The 23,759-nt window shown below is 48.7% G+C and overlaps 1 protein-coding gene and 1 long non-coding RNA gene across 6 annotated transcripts in view; both read left to right on the forward strand.

The window, feature by feature from the left end:
- The first annotated feature begins 2,941 nt into the window (after positions 1-2,941).
- On the forward strand, positions 2,942-7,791 carry LOC308055677. Its single transcript, XR_013924586.1, has 3 exons — positions 2,942-3,282; positions 4,603-4,686; positions 5,603-7,791. It is a non-coding gene; the product is annotated as an uncharacterized lncRNA (long non-coding RNA).
- Positions 7,792-7,798: 7 nt separating this feature from the next.
- MLLT6 (MLLT6, PHD finger containing) overlaps positions 7,799-23,759 on the forward strand; it is a 47,756-nt gene continuing 31,795 nt past the window's right edge. Inside the window, exons 1-7 of one of the 5 annotated variants that reach the window (XM_080369916.1) lie at positions 7,799-9,802; positions 13,679-13,758; positions 18,626-18,680; positions 20,261-20,370; positions 20,840-20,943; positions 21,631-21,724; positions 22,938-23,045. In XM_080369916.1, coding sequence (XP_080226042.1) covers positions 9,571-9,802; positions 13,679-13,758; positions 18,626-18,680; positions 20,261-20,370; positions 20,840-20,943; positions 21,631-21,724; positions 22,938-23,045 — 783 coding nt within the window. In that variant the 5' untranslated portion in view covers positions 7,799-9,570. Of the gene's footprint in view, positions 9,803-10,300; positions 11,607-13,678; positions 13,759-18,625; positions 18,681-20,260; positions 20,371-20,839; positions 20,944-21,630; positions 21,725-22,937; positions 23,046-23,759 lie in introns of those variants that run through there. The other 4 variants (XM_080369917.1, XM_080369919.1, XM_080369918.1 and 1 more) reach the window with 4 other exon arrangements.

The raw sequence follows: 23,759 nt of genomic DNA on the forward strand, positions 1-23,759 counted from the left end.
CCGCAACGCCGTGATCCCCCCCTGGGCATCTCCCGAGCATCCTGCCCCCCCAGCCCTGAGCATCACCACCCGGCAGCCTCAGACCCTTGGGACCCCGCGGGCTGGCACAGACCCCCCTGCCGGGGCGGAGTTCTCCTCCACGGGCTTCAGTGGCAAAGCTGCCCGGCAGGAAAACTCCTGGCAAGGGAGAGAGCAACAGAAAATCCCTTTTCCCTCATGCTCCACGCACAGGTGTGTTGTTATCTCCTGCATCCCAGGGTGCACAGCAACAGCCGGACTTTACACAGATCCTTGGGAGATGATATGACTGAAGTGGGCAGCAAAATTCAGGGCAGGGACCTGGAAACACAGCTGCTCAGCTGGGCAGAGGTTGTTGAAGCCATGCAGGGGACAACGCACTCACCCCGTCACGTCACCACAATTCCCCCCGCAGAAAGGGGCCTGGAGGAAAAAGCATCGCTCAAACCTGCCACGTCAGAGCTGACGCTTAGAAAGTCACGTTAGCCCAAGTCTTTCTGCCTCCCTAAGTGACACAGTTCTGTTCAGTGAGTCTCATTTTCAATTTCAGGTCTTCTCACTATTTTTGTAAGCCCACTGTCAACGTGCCAAAACCAAGCGAAAGAAAGAAAGAGAACAGAGTGGGTTTGTCTATATTAGGAAATTACTCTAAATATACTCCTGGGTTTGTGCAAAGCTCTCATGTAGACCCACTACTACTTTATACCACGCTTCTGAAAGATTATTTTAATTTAGCAATTAACTAGGTGGAATTAAATTAATACAAGTCTTAATTAAAGCTGGATTTAGTGCACCTGAATAGGTTTTGCACCTGTGAAATTCCTCAGCACAGTCCAGCCAGCACAGCACCAGCCACCTACAGACTTGTTCCAACCTACCCTGCGATGGCCTCACCCTCACAGAGCTTTATGCACCCATTTTTGACTGGTTTGGAAATCATTCCTGTTCCTGTGTCTCTAAAGTTAAGGGCAAAAATATTTGAGCATCAAGATAGATAGGTATGAATCAGGGCTAAGCTGATTTATTTCAAATATTGCTCATTAATTAGGCTGAGAACATCAGCCTAATTTTGATCCTTTCACTCTCCTCGGGAAGCATTGTGCAGAAGTGGTGAGGGTGACTTTACACATTATTTTGGAGGTAAGCCTCAAGGCTGTCAGAATTTGGCCACCTTTTATTTTCCAAGGGATAAGCTATGACTCACCAGTGACTGACTAACAGGTTACAGCCTCAAAATTTCTGATGACTAACAGAGTGTGCAAGATCTAACCCATTCCGTAAGTCACTAAATAGGCACATGATTAATAGGATGACCCGAATAACGAGGCAGATTGGCAGAGTCGATGATAAATCACCAAAAGTATCAGTGAAGGAAACAGTTGCTTCCTTTGACAAATACTTAGGACATTTATAGTAAACAGGCATCTCAGAACAGTCCATGCAAATCTCCTAAGAGCAGTGACGAAGGGCTGAAGGTTTGATTATGTTTTCTTTTCCGTCCTTACAGCTCTTACTAAGAACCAGAGCTACTCACTGGTTTATAAACGTGTGAAGTGCAGCTTGCAGCTGCTCAGCCCCGCAGGCCTGCAGCCACCCTGTCCCCAGGCACCCACCATCCCCAGTCCCACCAGTCCTGTGGGGCTTTCGGGAGGGGCTCAAAGGACATTGTAGGTTTTGTAGTTTTGAGTATGAAGAGATGATAGCATAGCTTGGGTGGGAAGAGGCATTTAAGGGCCATCTGGTCCAGCCCCCCTGCCATGAGCAGGGACATCTCCAGCCAGACCAGGCTGCTCAGAGCCCCGTTGAACCTGACCTTGAAAGTGCCCAGGGATGGGGCATCAACCACCTCCCCGGGCAACTGTGCCAGGGTCTCACCACCCTCAGCATAAAGAATTTCTTCCTTACACCTAGTCTGAACCTTCCCTCTTCTAGTTTAAAACCATCTCCCCTTGTCCTATGGCTACAGGCTCTACTAAAAAGTTTGTCCCCACCTTCCTGCGAAGCCCCCTTTCCATACCAAAGGGCCGCAGTAAACTCTGCCCCCAGCCTGAACAACCCCAAGTCTCTGAACATTTCCTCAGAGCAGAGGTGTTCCACCTCCCCCATCATTTTTGTGGCTTCCTCCAGACCCGCTCCAACAGGTCTGTGTCTTTCCTGTGTTGAGGACCCCAGAGCTGGGCGCAGTGCCCCAAGGGCAGAATCACCTCCCTTGACCTGCTGGCCACGCTGCTTTGGATGTAGCCCAAGACGACAGGTGGCTTTCTGGGCTGCAAGCACATGTTGCCAGCTCATGGGTGGCTTTTCAACCACTGACATGCTCAAGTCCTTCTCTGCTCTCGACAGGTAGGTGTGGATGAAGGAAGGGATGCAGGGAGGGATGGAGTGATAGATGCAGAGAGGGATGCAGGGGGATGGAGCTATAGGTGCAGGGAGGGATGCAGGGAGGGATGGAGTGATAGATGCAGGGAGGGATGGAGGAAGGGATGCAAGGATGGTTGCAGGGATGGATGCAAGGATGAATGAAGGGATGGATGCAGGGAGGGATGCAGGGATTCAGGGAGGGATGCAAAGAGAGATGGAGGTATGGATGCAGAGAGGGATGGAGGGAGGGCTGCAAGGGTGGATGCAGGGAGGGGTGCAAGGAGGGAGGGATGGAGGGGTGGATGCAGAGAGGGATGGTTGGGGTATAGGTGCAAGGAGGGATGGAGGAGGATTTGCAAGGATGGATGGAGGTATAGATGCAGGAAGGGGTGCAAGGATGGACACAGGGATAGATGAAAAGAGGGATGCAAGGAGAGATGGAGGGATGTATGTATATATAGATGCAAGGAGGGATGCAAGGATGGATGAAGGGAGGGATGCAGTCACAGGCATGCTCCAAGGATGTGCATCACCTCTGCCGTCTGTAGGGTGAGTGTGTGCTCAGGGCTGTCCTGTCCCGGTCCCGGTCCTGGGCTGCTGGCGGCCCCCCCGCGCCCCCGCTTCCTGCCCGGTTCCCGGGGGCGGGGGGGGCAGGATGTCGGTGCTTGAACCTCAGCGCTGCAGCTCGCAACCAAAAAAGCCACCGATCGTTTCCTGTCGCTATTCACGGGGCTGTCTCCTCAGCCCCGGGCGGTTCCCAGCCCCGCAGCCCCGGGCATGGTCCAGGCTGGCTCACCGGAGCCGGGCATCGGGCAGCTCCGCCACCAAGCCCCGGTCCCTGCACCGGGGGTCCCGGCAGCCCCTCCCGGACCTGCAGCCACCAGCACATCCCCTGGGCTGTCGGTAAAGATTTCTTTTGTAGAAATCTGGGGGAGCAGGAGGGATTTGGGTGGGAGCTGACACCTCTCCCAGCCCTGGGTGCTGTGCCGGGAAGGATGTGCAGCAGCGGCGGAGCTTGTGAATTACTTTTTCTGTGGCGCTCCGTAATGGATTCTTTTGCACACTGCAAACCAGCTTGAGAAGTCATTACAGAAATATATAAAAAAGTATATGTAAAGGCAATTTGGGAAGAAGGGAGAAGAAAGCCTGACCCTGCGCAGGTTTAGCACCCTGGACCATTGCTGGCTTGGCAATGGGGCGGTGAGGGATGGTGGCCTTTGCCCACTAGCTACCCCATGCCTTGCAGTGCCGTGTTTTCACCCGTGCTCAGGGTGTTTTCATCCCTGGGGAGATAGCTTCGGCCTGGAACAGCTACTTGGTTTTGTGCAGTCGCTTCAGGGCTGTTACCTTCAGGCTTTTACCTCAGGTTTCCTGTCTTAAAGGCAGTTTCCGACAGCGTAGCCAAGAACTGAACATACAATTGCAAACGAAGCTGCTGCAATGCTCTAAACCCATACAAGGACATCAGAACAAAGCGTTTAATTAAACTGGTTTGTACACCAATTAAATGAGAGCAACTGGTGGGTACAGGCAAAGCTTCAATTACTGCCAAGTGTTTTTTAAAGGCGCTAAAAAAGCAGGAATGTGAGGAAAAAGTCCCAAGGCACAAAGGGAAACAGGTGCCTAACTCCCATTAAAAAAAATCTGTTTGTGGTTATTAATCCCCCCTTTCACATCAAGACCGAGGCTGAAGGCTCAAGGCCTGACTTGATGAAGTACCTAACACTCTGCCCTGCCAAAGCACCCCAGGAGAGTTTAAACGCTCTCAAAATCCTTGGTCCTGCTTCGTGCACATCAGCAGAGGTTTGGGCACACTGAGGGATGGCAGCAGCTCCGAAAGTTGTTTTGGTTTTAAAGGCAGGGCATCTGTTTAGGTTCCTAAGAATGAACTTGAAAGCCTAAGTAGAGGCTCTTTAAAAATACTCTTGGTTTCTGGACATAGACCACATCACTTACTTCTCTGGTAATTGCTATGTACTTTCACTGCCTAATGTAAATAATAACAACAAAAAAACCAAACAACCCAAACCCCAAAAAACACCAAACACTAATAAGTCCTTGGTTCTGCCTCCCCGTAGGGAATTAGCCTAATTGGTCTCTTGAAGTTCCTTCCAAAGCGATGTTTATGTGATTTTATGACTATCCCATTAGGTTTGTTAAACTGGACTTGTTTTAGAGATGTTCCCCAACTCCACGGTCTGTAGCACATTCTGCCTTTTACAGGAAGAAGTGAATAAACGGCTAAAAACTACTTCAACTACCCGACCCATAGGAATCCCTGTTACCCCAGTGGGAGAGGACAGTCAGGTAAGTGGGCTGGAAACTGGTCATAAATATGGGAATGTCACGAAAACGTGGGAGTTTTGGCTTTTAGGGAGAAAAGAGAAATATTCCCACTCTTAAAGCACTAATTTAGTACTAAAAGCAAATTTGTCATCTTCCTGTACAATGACCTACTATATTCAACAATTTTACTGTTTTGACTGCATCAAACCCATGAAGACAAATATGATCTACCGTCTCATTTGATTTAAGCTGCTAAAGGAAAAAAAAAAAGACAGGCATAGGAGATATTTCAATCACTACTTTTTTCCTTTATAAGTCATTAATAGCACTGTTTCCTTTTAAAGTTGTTAATGACATCATTTCCTTTCAAAGTCCTTAATAACATTGTTTGATGAATAATAACTTGCACTTCTATAGTGCTTTTTCAGACAAACAACCCAAAAGCACTCGGCAGTAGGGAACTGGTCGGGCAAAGAGGGAAAATGAGGCACAAAGGGAGGAAGTGACTTGTCCAAGGCCAGAAAATTACTGACAAAGCAAAGCTGGGGCTGTGCGTGTGCTTGGCTCTTGGCTTTCTTTACTCTCCGACTCTTTCTCTGGGTGTTTGCACATCAGAAATGCAGCATTTTGCCCGTAACAGAGCAAGCATGAAGTCACCCGTTGAATAAACTATAAGCCCTGATTCAACAATCTGTTCTGAAAGCTGGTTGTTCCTTTTTCTTTCACAAATATCTGCCCCCAACACAGTTGTTTCTTAAGAAAAGACACCCTGATGAAATCCTTTTCGTGAGGATATGAGCAGGGCAGGGGAAAGACAAAAACTGTGGGGTTTTTTGGTAGGTGTGGTTAATGAAGAAGAGGGGCAAAGGTCTCACTTTCTCTCCCTTGGGAACAACGCGCTGAAGCTCCTGTTTAAACAGGGACTTTGCCTTTGCAGATCACAGTCCAGACACCCAGCTGCAGGGTACAAGAAGCCTTTGCAGACCTCAGTGGGATTTTTCCTTCCCCAATGATAGGAAAAGAGAGCTAAGAGGCCCTATGTACTATAAGGAAAATGTGCACCACGGTGCTGACTGATGGCAATTGAGATTTCATTGGATTGGAAGACATGTCCTCTGTCTACGGTGTAGAGAAATATCAAGACCTTGACCCCTTGTCCCTGCTGGCGTGTGAATATGGACCTTTTGTTGCTAGGTAATAAAATCAATTTTTGGTGGAGAGAAAGGGAAAAAGCTTATATCCTTTATAAACCCAGCGCAAAGGTAGCAATGCTCCTGAACTATCTGGTTAGCAGCGTTGTATGTAGGAGAGGCAAAAAATACATTTGGGGAACGTTTTGTGTGTACTGATGTATCACATTTGATGACTTGTCACTGTCATTACCATCATTCTCATTTTTATTCCTATTACAATTACTATTAATTACAATGGTGGAACATGCAGAGACTCTGAGCACCATCAAGACCCTACTGATCCTGGAACAGTGCAGAAGGTGCGATGCGATGGCATTGCCTCCTCGAAGGTTTAATAATCCAAACAGAGGAGAAGGGAAAAGCAAAATAATTGACCTAAGGTCTTGCAACAGGCCGGTGGCAGAGCTGTGGTCCATCTTTTAAGATTTGCAGAAAAATCCTCTGCCATAGATTATTTATCTCTTCAAAGAGGGACACTTGTTGCCCTTGAATTTTGGCAGCTAACATAACCTTTCCCAATGTTTTGAGACGCTATGGATTCCAAAACAAAGGATACAGAGAAAAACATCACAAGAAAAGCTTTAAAGAAAGCTGAACTAAATTATTTTGTTTAAATAATGTGTATAAATAATGTGTGTAGTCTTCTCGCTGTGCTAGTAAGTGTTTACAGAGAGTTGAAGGAGCTCAACGTATATGCGTCGGTGAGAAGGGTGAAAAGTTTGGTCTAAAATGAGAAAACAACTTTCTAAAAGCGATATGGTTTGGAGAGTTCTCCAATTATGTCACATTCTCCCTGCTGACTGCTGCTAACAGAGGATAAGACTTTGCTGCTGCTATCTGTGGAACCGATCCCGCACTTCCAACCGAGAGATTTATACTTTAAAGTAGCAGTTCTTGCTGGTGACTCGAAGGAATTTGGCTGCCTAGCGAGGATTAGATAGATCTTAAAGGTCTTTTCCAATCTAAATGATTCTCTGATTCTATGGTTACTGCTCTTATCTGTACAATTCCCTCTTCCTCCAGCCTGCCCAAGAGGAATGAGATAAAATCTGATAGAGCAACCAGGTTCATTAAACAGGGGTGCAGATTTGCCTGTCCACAAATAGGCAAGTTTTAGCCCTGCTTGGACCCAGATAAATTACGGTCTTATTCATGATAATCTCAAGTGACAGTTTCCCCATAAATGAAGGAACGAAGAGACTTCGGTCCCAGGAGAAGCTGTTGGAAAAGGCTGGGATACTGTGCAGAGAGGCAATCTATCACTGCAAGCCATTAAGTATGTACATCCCAGCGTTTCCTTGCATCGACCCTTTGTGTAGGCTAGGCTGTAAGCGCTTCCCTAATAGAAATCAGACTTTAAATTTCCTAAGAGCATGTGGAGTTATCATAAAGCAAGATAAACGTTCCTGCCTTCTTTTGTTGTTGTTGTTCTTTTCTTTAACCTGGGACATATTTATTTTATAGATAAAATAGCTGAAATACGAATAATCTGGGAAATGCAATGATAGGGTCTTACACCCTAGTAAGAGTATTCTATTTATTACGTCTCAAGAATTTCCATGCCAGGCACTGAGATGATAACTAACTTTACGTTCTTTTTAAATACTAATCAAGTAACTGCAAAGGATCCCCTTGAAAATCAAAGATCATCTGTAACAAAGACTCTGCAGACAGCGATAAGGCTAACAGCACCATTCAGGACGTGTGAGCCTGTGGAGAAGCCAGCTCCCTTATCCACAGTTTTCTAGATACAGTAGTAAACAACTAAGTTTAGTAACAAGTTCTGGAAGTTCTGACTGAGACATACAAGGATGGTGGTTCCCATGAGTCAGTAGATATCACTTTAATTTTGCCCGCTTCCTATGAATGGCCATATTTTAAAAACGCGGACTGATAAAATAACACATGAAGGCTATTAATTAAGTATCTCCATGTCTCCCAATTTTTTCTCAAGAAACCGTAGTGCCCTTTCCTCCCTGGCCTCGTCTTTCCTCACCGCAGGGATTAGTTATGTAAATTGGAACTTAATCCCCTAAAGGCAAATTTGCAGTTCAAGTCCAAGTGTCGGCTAGCATGGCCAACTGGAACCACAGCCGTCAGGGGGATGGCGGATGTTTTGCATTTTGTCCTAGAGCCTAAGACAATCTTAAACCACAAGGATCTCCTTCAGGTTACAAAGGCAACCAGCCAGATTTTCCCTCTTTTCTTTTAAACAAGTTCAAAACACAATAGATAAAAGAAAAAAAAAAAAGAAAAAAAAAAAAAGGGGGGGGGGGAGAGGAGGGGAAACCCTCCCAGAAAAGTGAGCTAAGGCTGAGTGAACTTCCAGCAATGTGGTGAACGTATTGTCTGCCCCTGTGACTCTCAAAGGAATGTAATAAAAGGAAGACAGCAACCCAGCAGGCAGCTTCTCAGGGAGCCGTCTGCCTTCCAGCCCCTTGATGTAACGCTTGAACAGGTGCAGTCTAAAGGATGCTAAACTGGTGATTATTAGGGCTGTTGGAATGGGTTTCCTCTCCGCTCTCTGATGAGAAGATTTTTTTTTTTTTTTTAAAGAAACTATATGATGGGGTACGCCGACCTTTCAAAGACTACCTGTCGCAAGGGAAAGACTTTGAGCAGGAAGAGGGTCACCGGTCTAAGAGGCATTGACACTGTTTCTGGTCTTATTTAAGTTGCTGGGAACCAGGACTGGTTCCTGCGGAGTCCTGCAGCAGCAAGGCGCTTGCAGGCGGGAGAGCGGGACCACTGAGCTGGTGTTCCAGGGAGGGCATCTTTCCGCAGAAACTGCGATGGCTTTGAAGACTGGCTTTTGAGTAAAGATACAACCCCCTGGCTACTCATACATGCCAGCATCTGAAAACAATGTGAAGTGCCTACTCCTGGAAGCAGAGAGAAGAGCTTTTGACTTTTTTTCCCTCGATGTTTCCTTCACTGCCACGACCATCCCTCTCCAGCGCCCGCAACCCATAAAGATTCCAGGTAGCTCAGGGATTCCAGGATCCCTGTACATTTTCCCAGCAAGATAAAATGTTCTCTCCTTTTGCTTTAACTTACAGCACTTCTTTTTGAAAACATGAAGGATTTACAGGAACAGAATTGCAAAGCAGTACTGCAAACCAGGCACCTTTAGACGCACCTTTTTATCGAAGTTGCTGTGTACCATTCCTCCACCAGCCCCACAAAAAGCCCTCCTTAACAGCACAGAGACTTAAGAGGACATACTTTTCTTTATCAGTGCAGGCCAAAAAGTGGTGTCACATCTTCTTTGCCCAGTCTGGCATCAGGCACTAGCTTGTTCTCATTAGGACAGCCGGGGGGACTGGTTGAGGACCTCCACGGGAGATCAGGAGACCTGGGCTCTGTCCCTTCGGAGCTGCTCTGTGTCAGGTAGAGCTGGAAGCCGTAGGAAAGCATTACATGAATCCTTTGGCTTCCCCCTAGGCCTTTTTTCTAAGATTTAATTATTTTTGTGAGCCATGCTTGGGGTTTCCTCATTTCTCCTTGTCTGTTCTGGGTGAGGCGTCCAAGAAAGGGCTGTTCCTCGAGCAGCCCCACGACACCACAGGGATTATGGGACTTGCAGGTGCAATCCCACACACAGAATTACTCCCTGTACTTTAGAATCATTCCTTTGGACTGGTTTCCAGCCGATTTCTGGCCCTTGTCTTGCTGGGCATCAACCTCCAAGGGAGCATTTTTTCCTCCTTCCATGCAAAGACAACAAAACGGGTGTCAAGGGGTTAAAACCTGCTCCCGAGGAGCCCGGGGGAGCGGGACAGGCGGTGGCGCTCGCGGAGCCCCGAGCTGTCAGAGAGGAATTGCGGAGATAATGGGATTTGCGGAACGGTCCCAACTCATCCCTCCGGAGCGATCCATGTTGACTGGCTCGGGCAAGCATCCAGCGGTTTGCACACACGGGTGCACACTCGGATTCCTGCTCGGTTTGCTGGGGAGGGGAACGGGAAAAGGGGAGGGGGGGGGGGGGAGCGAACAAAACCATCGAGCAAGATGCAGCATAAAGCAGCCGGAGGGGGGGTAAAAAAAAAAAAAAATTTAATCTCACACGCACGGAGAAATGCACCCGACCCAGCCAGCCTGCAATCCTTGAACCTCAAATTTTATAGGAGAGTGCGGACGGCGCAGCCATGATTGTGTGTGTATGTGGGGGGGGGGCTGGAGGGGGGGCTCTGTGTGTGTCTGTGTGTGTCTGTGTGTGTGCGTGTGCGTGTGCATGGGCGCGGGGTGAGCGTGCGGGGCGGGGGCGCACCGCCCCCGGCCCCCCCTCCCCGAGCACCGCCCGGCTCCGCGCCGCCGCCCCGGGGGGTCGGACCCCCCGAGCCCCTTTCGGGGCGGCCGTGTGAAAGGCAGGCTGCGAGCGGGGAGGGGGGAGCGCGGAGGAGGAGAGGAGGAGGAGGAGGAGGGAGGAGGAGGAGGGAGGAGGAGGGAGGAGGGAGGAGTGTGTGCGTAGAGGGAGGCGGGGGGGGAAGGAAACCCTCATGGAAGTATGAAGGAGATGGTGGGAGGCTGCTGTGTCTGTTCTGATGAGCGGGGCTGGGCGGAGAACCCGCTGGTGTACTGCGACGGGCACGGCTGCAATGTGGCGGTGCACCAAGGTAAGCCCCGGCCCGGCCCCGCCGCCAGCCCCGGGGCAGCGCCGGGCCGGGCCCCCCCCCCCCCCCAGCCGGGAGCCCCGGGGAGGCCGGGGGGGTGCGGGGGCGGCGGGGCTTTGTTTTATCCCTATTGTTCAAAATAACGGTGTCGCCGCTGGCCTGGCTCGGCGGAGGAACCGGGGAGGGGGAGCGGCGCCGTGTGCCGGGGGCGAGGGGGGGGAGCGGAGTTGGCCATCAGCTGCACCCCCCGGGGCGGGGGGGAGGGCACGCACCTCCCGGGGTTCGGGGGGGGGGTGCCCGTTACCGGCAGTCGGTAGGGACCGTCGGCTGCTTCCTTCCGCGGCGGGGACGGGGGAGGGTCGCCCGTTTGCCACCCCCCCACACACTCCGGTGGCCCGGGAAGGGCGGGCTGGCGAGCCCCGGGCCGGGCTGAGGACCCCCTAACCGCCCCCGGGGGTCCGGTGCCCTCGGCTCGGCCCGGCGCCGCACATGGCCCCGGGTAACCCCCCGGGGGCGGCGGGGCCCGGAGCTGCCCCCCCGGCGGGGAGGAAGGCAGCCTTCGCCTCCCAGAGAGACGGGCTATTTACATTTTAAATGACTTGGAGCACGCCCCTACCGCACGGTATCGGGCTGGAAAGTTTGTCCTCGGGTCTTCGAACAACAAGAAAAAATTAAAAAAAAAAATTTAAAAAAATTAAAGATGTATTTGCTTTCATTCGCATCCAGCAGAAGGGCCCGGTGGTTATCCTGGTTGGTTTGTTTTGAATAACACGAAGGTTTCTGGTCTCATCTGGCATGTCTGTTTTTCCATCTATTATTATCCTTCCATCTCCCAGCACATCTCCAGCCTCTTCCTGCACAATCCCTCCCTCGGTGTCTCCATCCACACTCCCGGCTCCAGCTGCCAATGTCCCCGCTCTGCCTGCTGTCAGGCGCAGGGCTGGCTTTTTGCTTTTCGGATGTTCGGTGTCTCCGTACTCAGTTTTAGTAAGGAGTCGCTTCCAACCAGGTGACTAAAGGGGAGTTACAGTGAGGAGGTGAAGCTCGCAGGGGGGTTCTCTTCGGTGGAGGTGATGCTCGGGTGGCTCCTGTCATCAGGCAACCTCTCCGGTGTGCCTTGGAGGGACCTGGCAGGGTGAGGGTCTCTCTGGAAGGATGCTGCTCTCTATTTTAATTTTCCTGCTTGAAGTCTTCCCTTCTTCCCATTATCTATCAACCCCCACGCTCGAGAATCGGTTTCTTCATCGCTCTCTTGTTTGGAGAGAAAGGGCATAGGCATCCGTACGCTCGCTCCCAAGATTATTACAAACACTTCTGTTTGCTGGCAAGAACAATTTCAAACGTGGAATGCTTTTATTCTTTTAGGGTGCCTGGTTTTAGACCCGGGCAGGTACGGAGGCTGGATGTGTTTGCTGCAGCAACCGGGAAGCGGGCGTGTAGCGTTGTTTTGGTAGAGTTGGAATATGTTATCAAAGTCTCTGAGAGGGCACCGCTTGTGTGTTTGGAAAACACAACTGTCTATTTAGGTCTTGTAAGAGTCCTTTGGGATGTAATAATTCATAAGGAGCGTAGCAGTGTGTAGTAGATGTTCTTCACCCCGCTTTTTAAAGCCTGCTCAGAAACCTAGCACTAGTGTGGTGCTTTGGTAGGCTTTTATTTCTTAAATAGAAACAAACCACTGTAGGGGATCATCTGGGTCATCTAGGCTCATTCTGTGCAATCACACACTGGGTTTGGTATCTCTTTGCACTGCTTGAATATCCACAAAACCAAAGTTACCTTTTGAAATGATTGTACGGTTGAACAAACCCTGTATTTTTTTTGAAGTTACATTACAGCTGCACATTAGGGCTGGTGCTTAAGAATATCAGTACCGTTACTGTGACGATGCTTAGAAATCTTACCTTTCCAGTAAAAACCTCAAAATGTTAACGAAGACATCTAGTTGGGAATGGAGACTCTGATAACATAGTTAAGAACATTTACAAATCATATTTTCAACTCTGCCGTGCTTATGTTCTGTTTTCTTCCTTGTTTTCTTCCTTGTTTTCTTCCTTGTTTTCTTCCTTGTTTTCTTCCTTTTCTTCCTTTTTGAAGCGGTGGGCACAGGAGCTCGCGCTGGCTCCAGCTGAGTGCTTGCTTTTGGCCCTAAGCCCACTGCTAAAGATGGACCCAAGGCAGGCTCCTCAGTCATTGCTTTCATGTAGTTTCTATTTTCTTACGCGTATGCCTTGGCTCATCTTGCAGTCAGCTCTTTCCGTTTAACTCTACAATTGCTTTTGTTTTCCTGGCTGATGTGGAATAATAGACATTAGAGAGATGGAGAGAACCTATTGCGGGTCGTGTCTGGTCCATCCCCCAGGGAACATCACAGGATTGCTTCCAGCAGGATATTTTCAGATGCTTTGTCCAACCTAGTTTCAAATGTCTGGAGTGACTGGGATTCCATTCCAACTGCCAGCTTGCATTTGAAGGTGGAATTAGGAAGATACAATTGGTTCTTTCCTAGGAGACTCCTATACCCTCATCTGAGATGCATAGTGTTACTTCTTACCACTATCTTTACCATCCTCTGTTGTTTTAAAGCTGCCTGCATGGTGGCTAAGAGCCCTTTCAGGGTCAGAAGTGCTTCATTTGGAGCTCACAAAGACTATCCTTGGACAGTTAGAGGGAGAATATTGCCGAAGAAGGTGAATAGTCTTCAAGCAATATTGCCCCATCAGAGAAGGAGGCTAATTTTTAAGAAGTGGGAGCTTCAGCTTGCAGAGGGAGACCCTGAGAGCATCAGTAGTGATGTAGAAAGTAAGAGGGATGCAGGGGATAGCTGGATAAACCCAGCAGTTTTGTTGGGTTATCAGCTGGAGATTTGTATTAACACAGAAACTGTTCCCAGGACTAGTCCAAAAAAGCCTGAATTCACTGGTCTTGGAAGCTTTTCTTCCAGATTTTCACAGGAATTTTTCATACCAGGCGTGAACTTGTTTGAAAACTTGAGTAAATACGTCACACCAGACCTCTTGCGAAAGGCTGTCTGCTGTTGCTAGTTATGGAAACTAGAAAGGGGAATAAAATGTGGTGTAGATGTAATTTTTGGTTTTGTCACCTGCCTCTAACCGACAACAGCTCTGGCAAACTTTTATATATACCTGAGAAGTGAAACAGTCGATTTAAGGATGGTCTAATGAACTCTCTTTGCTTTTCTTCCAGCTTGCTATGGAATTGTCCAGGTTCCCACCGGACCCTGGTTCTGTCGGAAATGTGAATCCCAAGAGAGAGCCGCCAGGGTGGTGAGTACGCAGCACACTTGTATTTACACTAGATAGGTTTGTTGGATGCCCTTTGTGCCTGTGCTGGAACCAGTGTCATCCCCTGTCAAAAGTGACAGAACCTGGCATTTCAGCACTACTGTGATTGCAGTCCCAGCTCTGCCTGTAACCTGCTATATCTTGTTTATACAATAGGAATAATTGTACCAAATAGCATTTTATACAATGCTAGTAGCATTCGATGAGAATGCTGCCAGAGGTGCTTTTAAGCAAGTTATCAGTGTGAAAATTTTTGAGTCTAGAGACCTCAATCTTCTTAAAAAAACCTTGGCATTCTTCTAAGAGGTGGTTTCCCTGCTGCTTTTTCTATTCAGCTCCTCGGGAAGTTTTGGAGTGGGGGAAAGCTGGCATCACCTGAGATGCTGCTGTGCTGTCAAACTCCCCGTGCTGACTGACAGGATGGATTGGCATTCGTACCTCGCTGGCAGCAGCAGCCTCCTGCATAAAGTCCTCTGAGTTTATAAAATGGCAGAGATAATGACAGGAAGGTGGATCAGGGTTTAGTTTCTGTCTAAGTAGGAATTTAGCGGTATAGAACACTTTACAAATGTTCTTAATTAATTCTGGCATTTCCCGGTGAAGCAGGAAAGTGGAAACAAGCAGGCCAGCACTGCCTTTTAGGTCTGTGTGGCAGCGTTATTTGTGCAGTAAACTAGGCTGTGAGTTTATAGCACACCAGCTACTCTGCAGTAACTTCCCAGGTCAGCCCTTATCAGATAGGGCTGCACCAACCAGCTGCTGAGGCACTGGGGTGTAGATCCTTAACGTGTTAGTTATGCCATGAATGCTGCTTTTACTGTGCGGTAAATCTGGGATAGCTTCCCCCCCCCCCCCCCCCTTTTGCTTCTTTAAAGATGGGTTTAAATTAAACTTGGGCTTTCTTTACATGCAGGTGACCTCAGGCAGCACAAACAATATCTATTAGTGCCCGCACCGCCTTCTGGACTGGTTTAGCTAAACCTTTTGTAAAGTACACACCTAGCAAAGCTGGTGTAGGTGACCTCTGAATCTGCAGATCTGTGCAGGCCTGAGCAAATGGCGTGCTCCTTCTCAGCTGGGCGCTCCACGTGCAGCAGTACAAAAGTTTAATCTGTTTCACAGATGGGCGAAGAGCTTGGCAAAGATGAGCGAATGGGGGAATTAGGTATCTGTACCATGCTTTCTACATTGCATTAACTCATTCCTCATTGGAAGTGGGAGTGTAAACAAGACCAGACTTTCAGACCTGAGCTCTTTTTCCCATTGTACGATGCTGCTTTTATGTGCACTGCAGTAAAGAAGATCAAATGTGTCTTTGAGCAGTTTTACATCCTGCAGATAGTTTTGTAGCAAAGACAGGAATTTGGATTTCGTGGGCCTCCTTCCCCCGGCTCTCCCAACCGTGCAGGCAGAGAGAAACTCTTCAGCTTCAGCTACGGTTCAGTGTAAGCTGTAGTAATACATGTACGCACAAGTCCTCCTCACCTGTGCTCCTTGCAAGGACTGTAGCTTTTCACTTGCACATTTTACGCTCCAAACTGCCTCCAAGGTATCAAGAAAACAATACCCCCGCAGGTGGCTCCGTACTTAACTCGCCTTCAGTGAAATCTGGTAGACAATGCGTGGTGGGCTTCAGTCATGCCATTCAGTTCTGTGGCATTCAGCCCTGCTACTATAATAACTGAACAGTGATAATCTTCCTTCCTAAGCAGAGCTGGGGGTGATTTCCTATCTAAATCCCTCACCTTTTCAGTTAAACACCAGCAGTCATAGCAACAGACACGCAGATGGGTAAATACTTAAAAAGAATCTAGTTCTTTGATGTAGGGAACAGCATGATCAGAGTAAGGGAAATGAGTCAGGTCTTGCGAGATCTGTGCATGGCTCTGCTACTAAAGCACTTTGGATTTGGGGTCTCTGGTCCAGTGAGGCTGGAGGGTATGACTCTTCCACTGCCCTGGGGTTTCACTGCACCTCTCTGCCTGGCTTTCTCCAGCTGTAAAAAGGGCATTATCAGCCTGCAGACACTGTCTTGAGGATCTTGGAAGGAGAGATGCTGCTATTTGAGCTCAAAATACATTGACAACAGCAGCAGGATGAATTGATATTTGTATTTCTTTCATAATGACTGCGTGGCAAACTCCTTTGAAAAACAGCAATGTTCTTCTTCCCACATCTGCCTTCACAGAAGAATCTTAAACCAGTTTGCAAGCTTTGTCCATAACAAATATATTTGTTGGCTAAATATTGATAGTTTTGCTTTGAAAGTGAGATTTGGAGGCACGGAGCGTACAGCGCTCCTTAGTGAGTGCTTTAAAACACGGTTTCCTGATTTCTGTGCCTCTTCTCCTCTGGAGAAATGGACTCCATCCCCTCTTCAGCGATGGAAAGAGAGCTCAGGACTCCTCGCTTTCAGTCGACAGGTGTAGTCACTTGGTGGTGGATCCCGAAGTTAGAAGCCCCAGGAGGTCAGGAGCTCTAACCTTACCCGTCACAACCTGGTTTAAATCAACCGAGCTCTGCTCTTTTTCCAGAGTTGAAATAAAAATCCTGGAGACTGCCTGGGCCCGTGCAGGTTGAATAAAAGGCAGAGGTAGGGCTAATCCCTGCTCTAACCCCTCCTCAGATGCTCAGGTCCCTAAAGGATGCTGTGGACGCTATTGTGCTTAGAGTAAGCAACTGAAAGCCCCTCCACTTTGTAATCAAATTGTCTAGGAAGCCCGGTGAGCTGCAATGGCCAGAGGGCCCTCATGTGAGGGATCATGTGAAGGCTTTAGCTGTCATTTCGAGGCAGGGCTATTAAAAGTCTTGTGTGGGGCCGATGGAGCTGTTAACCCCTCTTGTTACAATCAGAGCTTTGCTAATCGCATGGTGGGAGAGCCGCTTTGATCTGAGGGGTGGAGGGGAGAGCGGAGGGGCCTTTTCAAGTGCAAATTTCTTATTACAGTGTCTGGGTTAACCCAGTTCTTCTGTCTCGGCTCTGCCGGGCTTTCCACAGTAATTGGGAGAGCAGCTCTCCAGCCCTCCGGCAGCCTGGACCTAACCAGGAGCAGTGGGAAACCTCCTGCGGGTCGTCCATCCGTATTTCCAACGAAGTTGCAGGGAAAGTGAGATGGGCTTTGTCCCCTCATCTCTTATTTATACGTTATCACAGGGATTTCGTGCTTGCCGAAGGTGCCCGTTTGATGGCCCGGCACGCTCGACTCCCAGGAAAAGCGCCGGAGCATCGGGCCGAGCCTCCCTGCTGCCCGTGGCATTGCAATCCTATTTATTAAGCCCGTTGGCCCAGGAGGCAACATTTCAGCAGAGGAAATCTTGCTGGAGGAAAACCGCCTTTGTTGGAAGGTCCTGGGGGGCTGTTTGGTGGCAGGCGCTTTTGCTTGTGGCCAGTTTTTGCTCGATACCTCGGTGTTTTTCACGGCGTGGGGCACCTGCCCCTGAAGTGCAGGCTCATGGCGGCGCATCTTGCTTTGACACCAGGCACCTCATCTCAAAACTTTCTGGCGAAGCAGGTTTTTCACAGAAAATCAGGGGGTGGGGGTGTTGGGTTTTTGTTTTGTTGTTTTGGGTTTTTAACAAAACAGTAGTTTCTACCAGGGAGGGAAAAGGATTGCGCCCCCTGGATTCTCAGGCCTTTTTTAAAATCAAAGAAAACAACAACCATGTAGATGTTTTTCCCTGAGCGATGCTGTGAGAAGGCAACGACTGTTTTTGGGCAGCTGGGCCCGGGGGGAGCCCTTGGGGCTGGAGTGTGTTCCCCTACGTGTGAGGTGCCCCCGCGCCACCCCATCTTTCCCCAGCACTTCACAAGGGCGTTGTGGCCAGGGCAGAGCCGGTGAGGCTGTGCAAGGCTGACGTTAGGTGACATTTGTGAGGCGAGGAACAGCACCAAGGGCCATTCTGGGTTCCCCCGGCTCTTGTTGCCCTGCCTGGCCAGACCCTCCCCATGCCTCTCCCTCCCCGGGTGTCATGGCGGGATTAAGGCCTGTTCCCGCCAGGAGGGAGGCCCCTTGGCAGGTTTGGGCTGCCGCTGGCCTTGCAGGCCTCGCTGCCCTTGGGCCCTGGCGTGAGGGGGCTTGTCTCCCATCGCCTTGTGGCCGCTGGCCCCCGCTGGAGGAGGCAGCGTGTCCCCCCTCATGGCTTTCCCCAAAAGCAGCCATTAGTGACTGGGCATGGCAAGGCCCATCATGGCGCCAGGCCTGCAGCCTCCTGCCCAACATGATGGTGCTGAGGGAGCTTCTCCACCCTTCTGGGTGGCAGGGGCTTGCCAGTGCCGATGCTCCCCTCATGCCTTCTCCATCATACCTCAGCCACCCCCAAGCTGGGGCTGGGAGCAGGCAGGGTGCCCACTGACCAGTGCCGGCCATTAGGGCCGGGCTAGCCATGGCCCCACACGCCCCACCAGCAAAAACGTCACGGCAGCCTCACCTGCCTCTCATGAGACTGGAAAAAATATCGCAAGAGAAAAAGAGAAGGAAGGAAGGAAAGAGGCAAAGATAGATAATGGCTTCATTTTATTTGCCTTCTGCTCTCTGAGTCATGGTTTTCAGTCTTACTCCCCAACCGCAAAGTCTAAAACTTTTATCTTAAAAAGCCCCGTGAAAGTCAAAGTTCACTTGTAGTCCTGTGGCTCTTGGGCTGAGGCTTTAAATACATCCCCTCAAACAGGACGATATTGAGCTGTGTCAGAGTATCTTTTTTGCACCCAAGCCGCTCTCAGCCCTTCTTCCACTTCCTCTCTTTGAACGCAGCTCCATCTTTCATAACCATGTTGTAAATGAATCATCTCTTTTCTGGCCCTGTGCCCCTGGGAATTAGATTAAACTTGTTGTTTCTGCTTAATTTCAAGAGATGTGAACTGTGTCCCCACAAAGATGGAGCCCTGAAACGGACCGACAATGGAGGTGAGTACCTCTGCGCAGAGCCGGGTATGTCATGCAGAGCCTCTGGGGACTCGGCAACCGTCCCAGGAGTAAAATAATTCATTTCTGAGCCTATGTCACCAGAAAGGGAAGGCTGGAGGCTCCAGAGGGATGAAAACACTTTGCCTGTTTCTTAGAAAACGTCACTCTCTGCACCCTCCGTGGTGAGAAGACCTTTCCTAGTGAGGGGGGAACCTGCCCGTCCTCTGGCTGGCATCAAAGCAGCCCCTGAAACGTGCAGTTTCTTGTGTTTAACCTCGCAGCAGTTGGTGCATGATCTGGCATTGTTTACAGAAATGTGGAAGTTGCAGAGTTACTTGCTGCGCGCTTGCACAGCAGCAGTGTGATCCTCAAGTTAACAGAGCCTCAGCCTTGAGATCTCATCTGAGGGCAGGGACCAGGATGCAGTCAAGATGTTTTTCTCTGCAGTACTTATCTGCTCATCATTGATGGTTCTCAGCCTCTGGTGCTGTGAAGTACTGTGGAGGCTGATTTCAGTTGTCAGAGCCTGTAGCTATTGATGCTGCTGGCTGTATAGATCAAAACCTTATTTTTCATAAAGGCTTCTGTACCTACCTGCCACTTACCTTAATACAGAAAGAGTTAAATTAGGCAAGGAGGTCTTTATTCTGATAGATCCCCTGTCTAGAGAAGATACACTAAGTCCAGGATATTTTGTAGAAGCATCTGTTAGAGCTGGTCTTAAGTGCCAAGAGCCTTAGTGCAATATGCGCAAACATTGTGTTGGGGGATTGTTTTATAATAACATAGCATTTTTCCAGACGTGTTATTACATGGTTTGGTCAGGTCTGTGTAGACAAGCACAAGAAATGTTACAGCCAAGCCACTGTACAGAATTACATGGCCCAAGCACTAACAATGCTGCATCATTCTGTAAGCACAGAGTTTGGTTCTGCCTGCCCAGGTGAATCCATCCTAATTCTAGCTAAATCCTTCCAGTGCAGTATCTTTATCGGTATGGATCAGCACCCAAAGGCTCCTGACCTTCAAACTTTCTCAGTTCTGTCCTGACCAGATGGAATTTCAACTTACACATTTGATTTGGGAAGTGTCTTGGTGGACTTAGATTTTAATCTAACTTGGCTTGCTGAAAAAGAGCCCTCTTTAGCTGTTGATAACAGCCAATAAAGGGAGCTTTGTTTCCAGTGGCATGGGACTACACGTCAAACCTGTCCCATCAGCATCATTTACTGCTTGGATGCTTTTCATGGGCTTGGTTAGGTCTTCAACTCTGGGTCTCAAGTCCTGAGGGGGTGCTTTTAAGAGCAGTGAGCGTTGTACAGTTCTCTTCCCAAAGAACTATCTGCTTTCTTATTTAATGTGGAGGTGGTATCTGTCTATCTTTCACCCACAAAGGATTTGATTCCTAACCAAGTTACAACAAGCAGTATTTCAAATCTAAGATCTACCTTAAGTTGGCTCCCTTCCTGTGCTCTCTTCCTTCCCTCCCTCCCATGCTTGCCTGCAGCCCTGTCTGAGTTTAAGACTCTTTTGGGTAGCACCATGTGAATATCCACTCTCTGTCTGGTTTGCTTCCCCAGGGTGGGCCCATGTCGTCTGTGCTTTATACATCCCAGAGGTGCAGTTTGCCAACGTGCTCACCATGGAGCCAATTGTCCTGCAGTATGTACCCCATGACCGCTTCAACAAGGTGAGGCCACGTCTTTCTCATGCTGTCACTTGCCTTGGCTTTTTTGGGTCATCTTATTCTACCACATCTCCTGTTCAAATTATTTTAATGTTCAGGTACTTGGGTTCCTTTAAAAATAACTGACAAAGTACATCCCTGTTCTTGCAAATAACTTTTTGGTCCTCCGTTTCTCTCTTCCCCAACTCCCTGCAACTTGGGCAATCTCCACCTTGGAGCTGCATGTCGATTACTGCACATTTTGATCTGGCACAGTTGTTATTTGGGGAGAAAAACAAGATGTATGAGTTCTGTGCATGCCACTGAGAAATAACCCAGAGCTCTTGTTATAGGAGGGAGATGACTGGACACAGAGTTATTAGTTCTTGAAGGCTTTGCCTCCTGGTGAACAGTGAAAGCAAAGTAGATATTTTGTCTGCCTCTTTGAGTGAGCACTTTCACTTTTGTGTTTTTTTTAATTTTTATTTTGCAGACCTGCTACATCTGTGAAGAGCAGGGCAGGGAGAGCAAAGCAGCCTCTGGAGCATGCATGGCCTGTAACCGACACGGCTGCCGACAAGCTTTCCATGTCACCTGGTGAGTTCCCCACAGCATCACCCCAAGAATAACCCCCGCTGTTGGTTTTTGTGCTATGGTTTTGAGATTGCATTAAATGGGTGATTTGGGGAGCTGGGCCAATCACCCTGGTTTTATTTTGTGCAAGGGGTATCTCATCCTTGCTCAGTTTGTGGGGGGAACTTCCCCAGCAGTGAGCCTTCCCTGCTGGGAACTAAGGCTGGGGATTTCCCTAAGACTGTGTGGAATCCAAGAAGAGAAAAGATGAGTCACAACCCAGGAATGTTCCTTCTCCAGCGGAGCACAAGCAAGAGTATCATCTAGATGATGTGTTTTTAAGGGCTGATATCCTTGCAGCCTGAAAACAACATCACCTATTGGCACAACAGGGAGATTCCCAGCTTCACATAGGTTCCTTGCTCATGATACATCTTTTGTTGGAATTGTTACTCATCTCTCAGGCCTCCCTTAATTAAAATAAAAATTGCAAGACAATCTGGGAGAAAAGTACTGACAATTTTATAGATCTTAATGTGATTTAAAAATAGTCTGAACTTTTTTCCTCTCTCTGTGCATACTATGTGCCAAGCAGAATAGGAAACTTCAAGACCCTGCCTGGGTATCCTGAACTATTCTTTTCCCTTTGATGGGATATGTGGTCTGGCTGTACAGTTTGCTTTATCCTCCTTCTAATTGCATGTATTTCAGTGCCCAGATGGCCGGCCTCTTATGTGAAGAGGAAGTCCTAGAAGTTGACAATGTCAAATACTGTGGCTACTGCAAGTACCACTTCAATAAAATGGTGAGTTTCTTCATCCCTGCAATGGAGATTTTTTGTCACATGAAAGGCGTTGTCTTCATCCTAGGCTGTGCCTGTGCTCAGAGCGGTAAGAAATGCCAAGAAGACAAAATCAAGGTCTGCAGCCTGCTTCCCTTTTCAGCCATTCGGTCAGAGTCACTTAGAAATAAAGATTCATTTCTATTTTGCATTTCTGTAGCATCTTTTTTTTTAATTTTCAAAACTAGGAGTTGAATTCTTCCCATCTGTTTTGGATTCCCTGTACAGCTGAAAGATAAGTCCCAAGAAAGGGGAGCAGCCATGGTGTTCAGTGCTCCAGGGAGGCAGGGGTATAGCTCAGGCACCCTGGGGAGCAGGGTAACACAGAGCAGCCAGACCTTCTGCCTGAGGACAGAGGTAGCCCAGAAGAGACATGGAGTCATTCACTGTTTGAGGAATATTTGGGGCAAAGGACTTCCCCCTATTAATTACAGTACTGAGAGGAAAGAGAGGAACCCTTTTCCTGTTCTGCATAATTAGTAGACACCTGCTCTCCCCCCTCCAGCAAAAAGGAAACTTGATCCTCTAGCTACAGCTTTATGTCTCAGTGGCTCCTTTGTTGCTGGCCTTTTCCACTTTCCTTCCTGCTTATCAGTGCTGTCACATACAGTGACTGATGTCTTGAGCTTCCCATCAAAGTCAAACTGGAGGACACCTTCCCTGCCCTTCAGGTACCCTCAGTATCTGACACAAGCGTAGCTCTGTATCAAGTTTTACTGATGCTGAGATAAATAGCAGGACTTCTGCTGGTGCCTGGAGCCTGAGAACAGGGCATCCTTCCACGCCCCACGCAGAACTGAGAGCTGGACAGTGCTTTTCAGGAGGACTGAACCACATTGCTGCTACCATTTATCTTGTGTACAGAATGATCTCTTAGCAGCTGTGCCTTTCTTGTACAAGTGTCAGTAAGCATGGGCCACCAAGAGCCAAGGATTCGGGGAGTTAGATCTACATGCTGTTCGTAAGCCCACTCATACGGTATCCACTGGGGTTGGCACGTTAGGAATCAGGCTGGGCATCGGGTACAAGAAGTGTTTGGTTCTGCGTGTGGTAGACAAACTATTTACTGTTAACTTTGCTCACTGTAACAGTGAAAGCTGAACTCTGTAACACTGTTTCCTCTCTCTCTTTCTCTCTCCGGTTCTCCAACTACTGTCCCCTTCCCCACTTACCTCAGAAGACCTCACGTCACTCTGGAGGTAGCTCCTTCATCGCTGGAAGAAGGAGTCGATCCACATCCCCTGCTCAAGAGAAGCATGTATCCCACCACGAAAGGCCAAAGAAGGTAAGATTTGCGCAGAGTTTGTCAATCCAGAGAGGCACAGTCATGTGGGATGGAGGTGAGAGGGGGAAGAGTGTGCAGAGAGCACCGATGGCTCTTCAGGTGAGCCCTGACTCTGCAAAGGGTTTCGCAGTCAGAGATCTGAATAGCAGCTGCGTTTGTAGCCAGGCCTGTGGAAACGTGTATGCAAATAGAGCAGCACAGCCATGGGGAGCGTGAGGCCAAGTTTGCATGTTCAGCTTATGCCAGACGAGTCCTGGCAGGACATGCCTGTGAAATGTGCAACTTTCCCCTTTCTGTCCTGTGGCAAGCCCACTCTGAGGATGACATTGTGCTACAGTTTCCAGCTCCTGACTCGAGCTGTGTGAAAGTAGTTTGAGCTGTAGTTTTAAGCGCAGCAGCTCAAGAACATAAACTGAAGGTCGTTGTCCTCAGATCGCAGAGTCCAAGTTTTAAAAGGCAAAAAGATTCTGATTAGTAATCTGCATTGTGGCCAGCAGGTTAATTGTAGGCAAGAACAGTAATTGGTATAAATTAAGTAATACTTTGTTAGGCAGATTAACCAGCCACAGGGATTCCACCTGCTTCAAGTCTACCTGTGAGAATAGTTTATCTTCATTAAACAATTCTTTAGAAGAACATTGCATGCCAGATCTGACTGGTACGGTAGTTATTTATCTAACTCTGCTTGCTAAGATGTACTCATCAAAACTGCTG

This window comes from Falco punctatus (assembly GCF_963210335.1).
Source record: "Falco punctatus genome assembly, chromosome: 19".
Taxonomy (NCBI): domain Eukaryota; kingdom Metazoa; phylum Chordata; class Aves; order Falconiformes; family Falconidae; genus Falco; species Falco punctatus.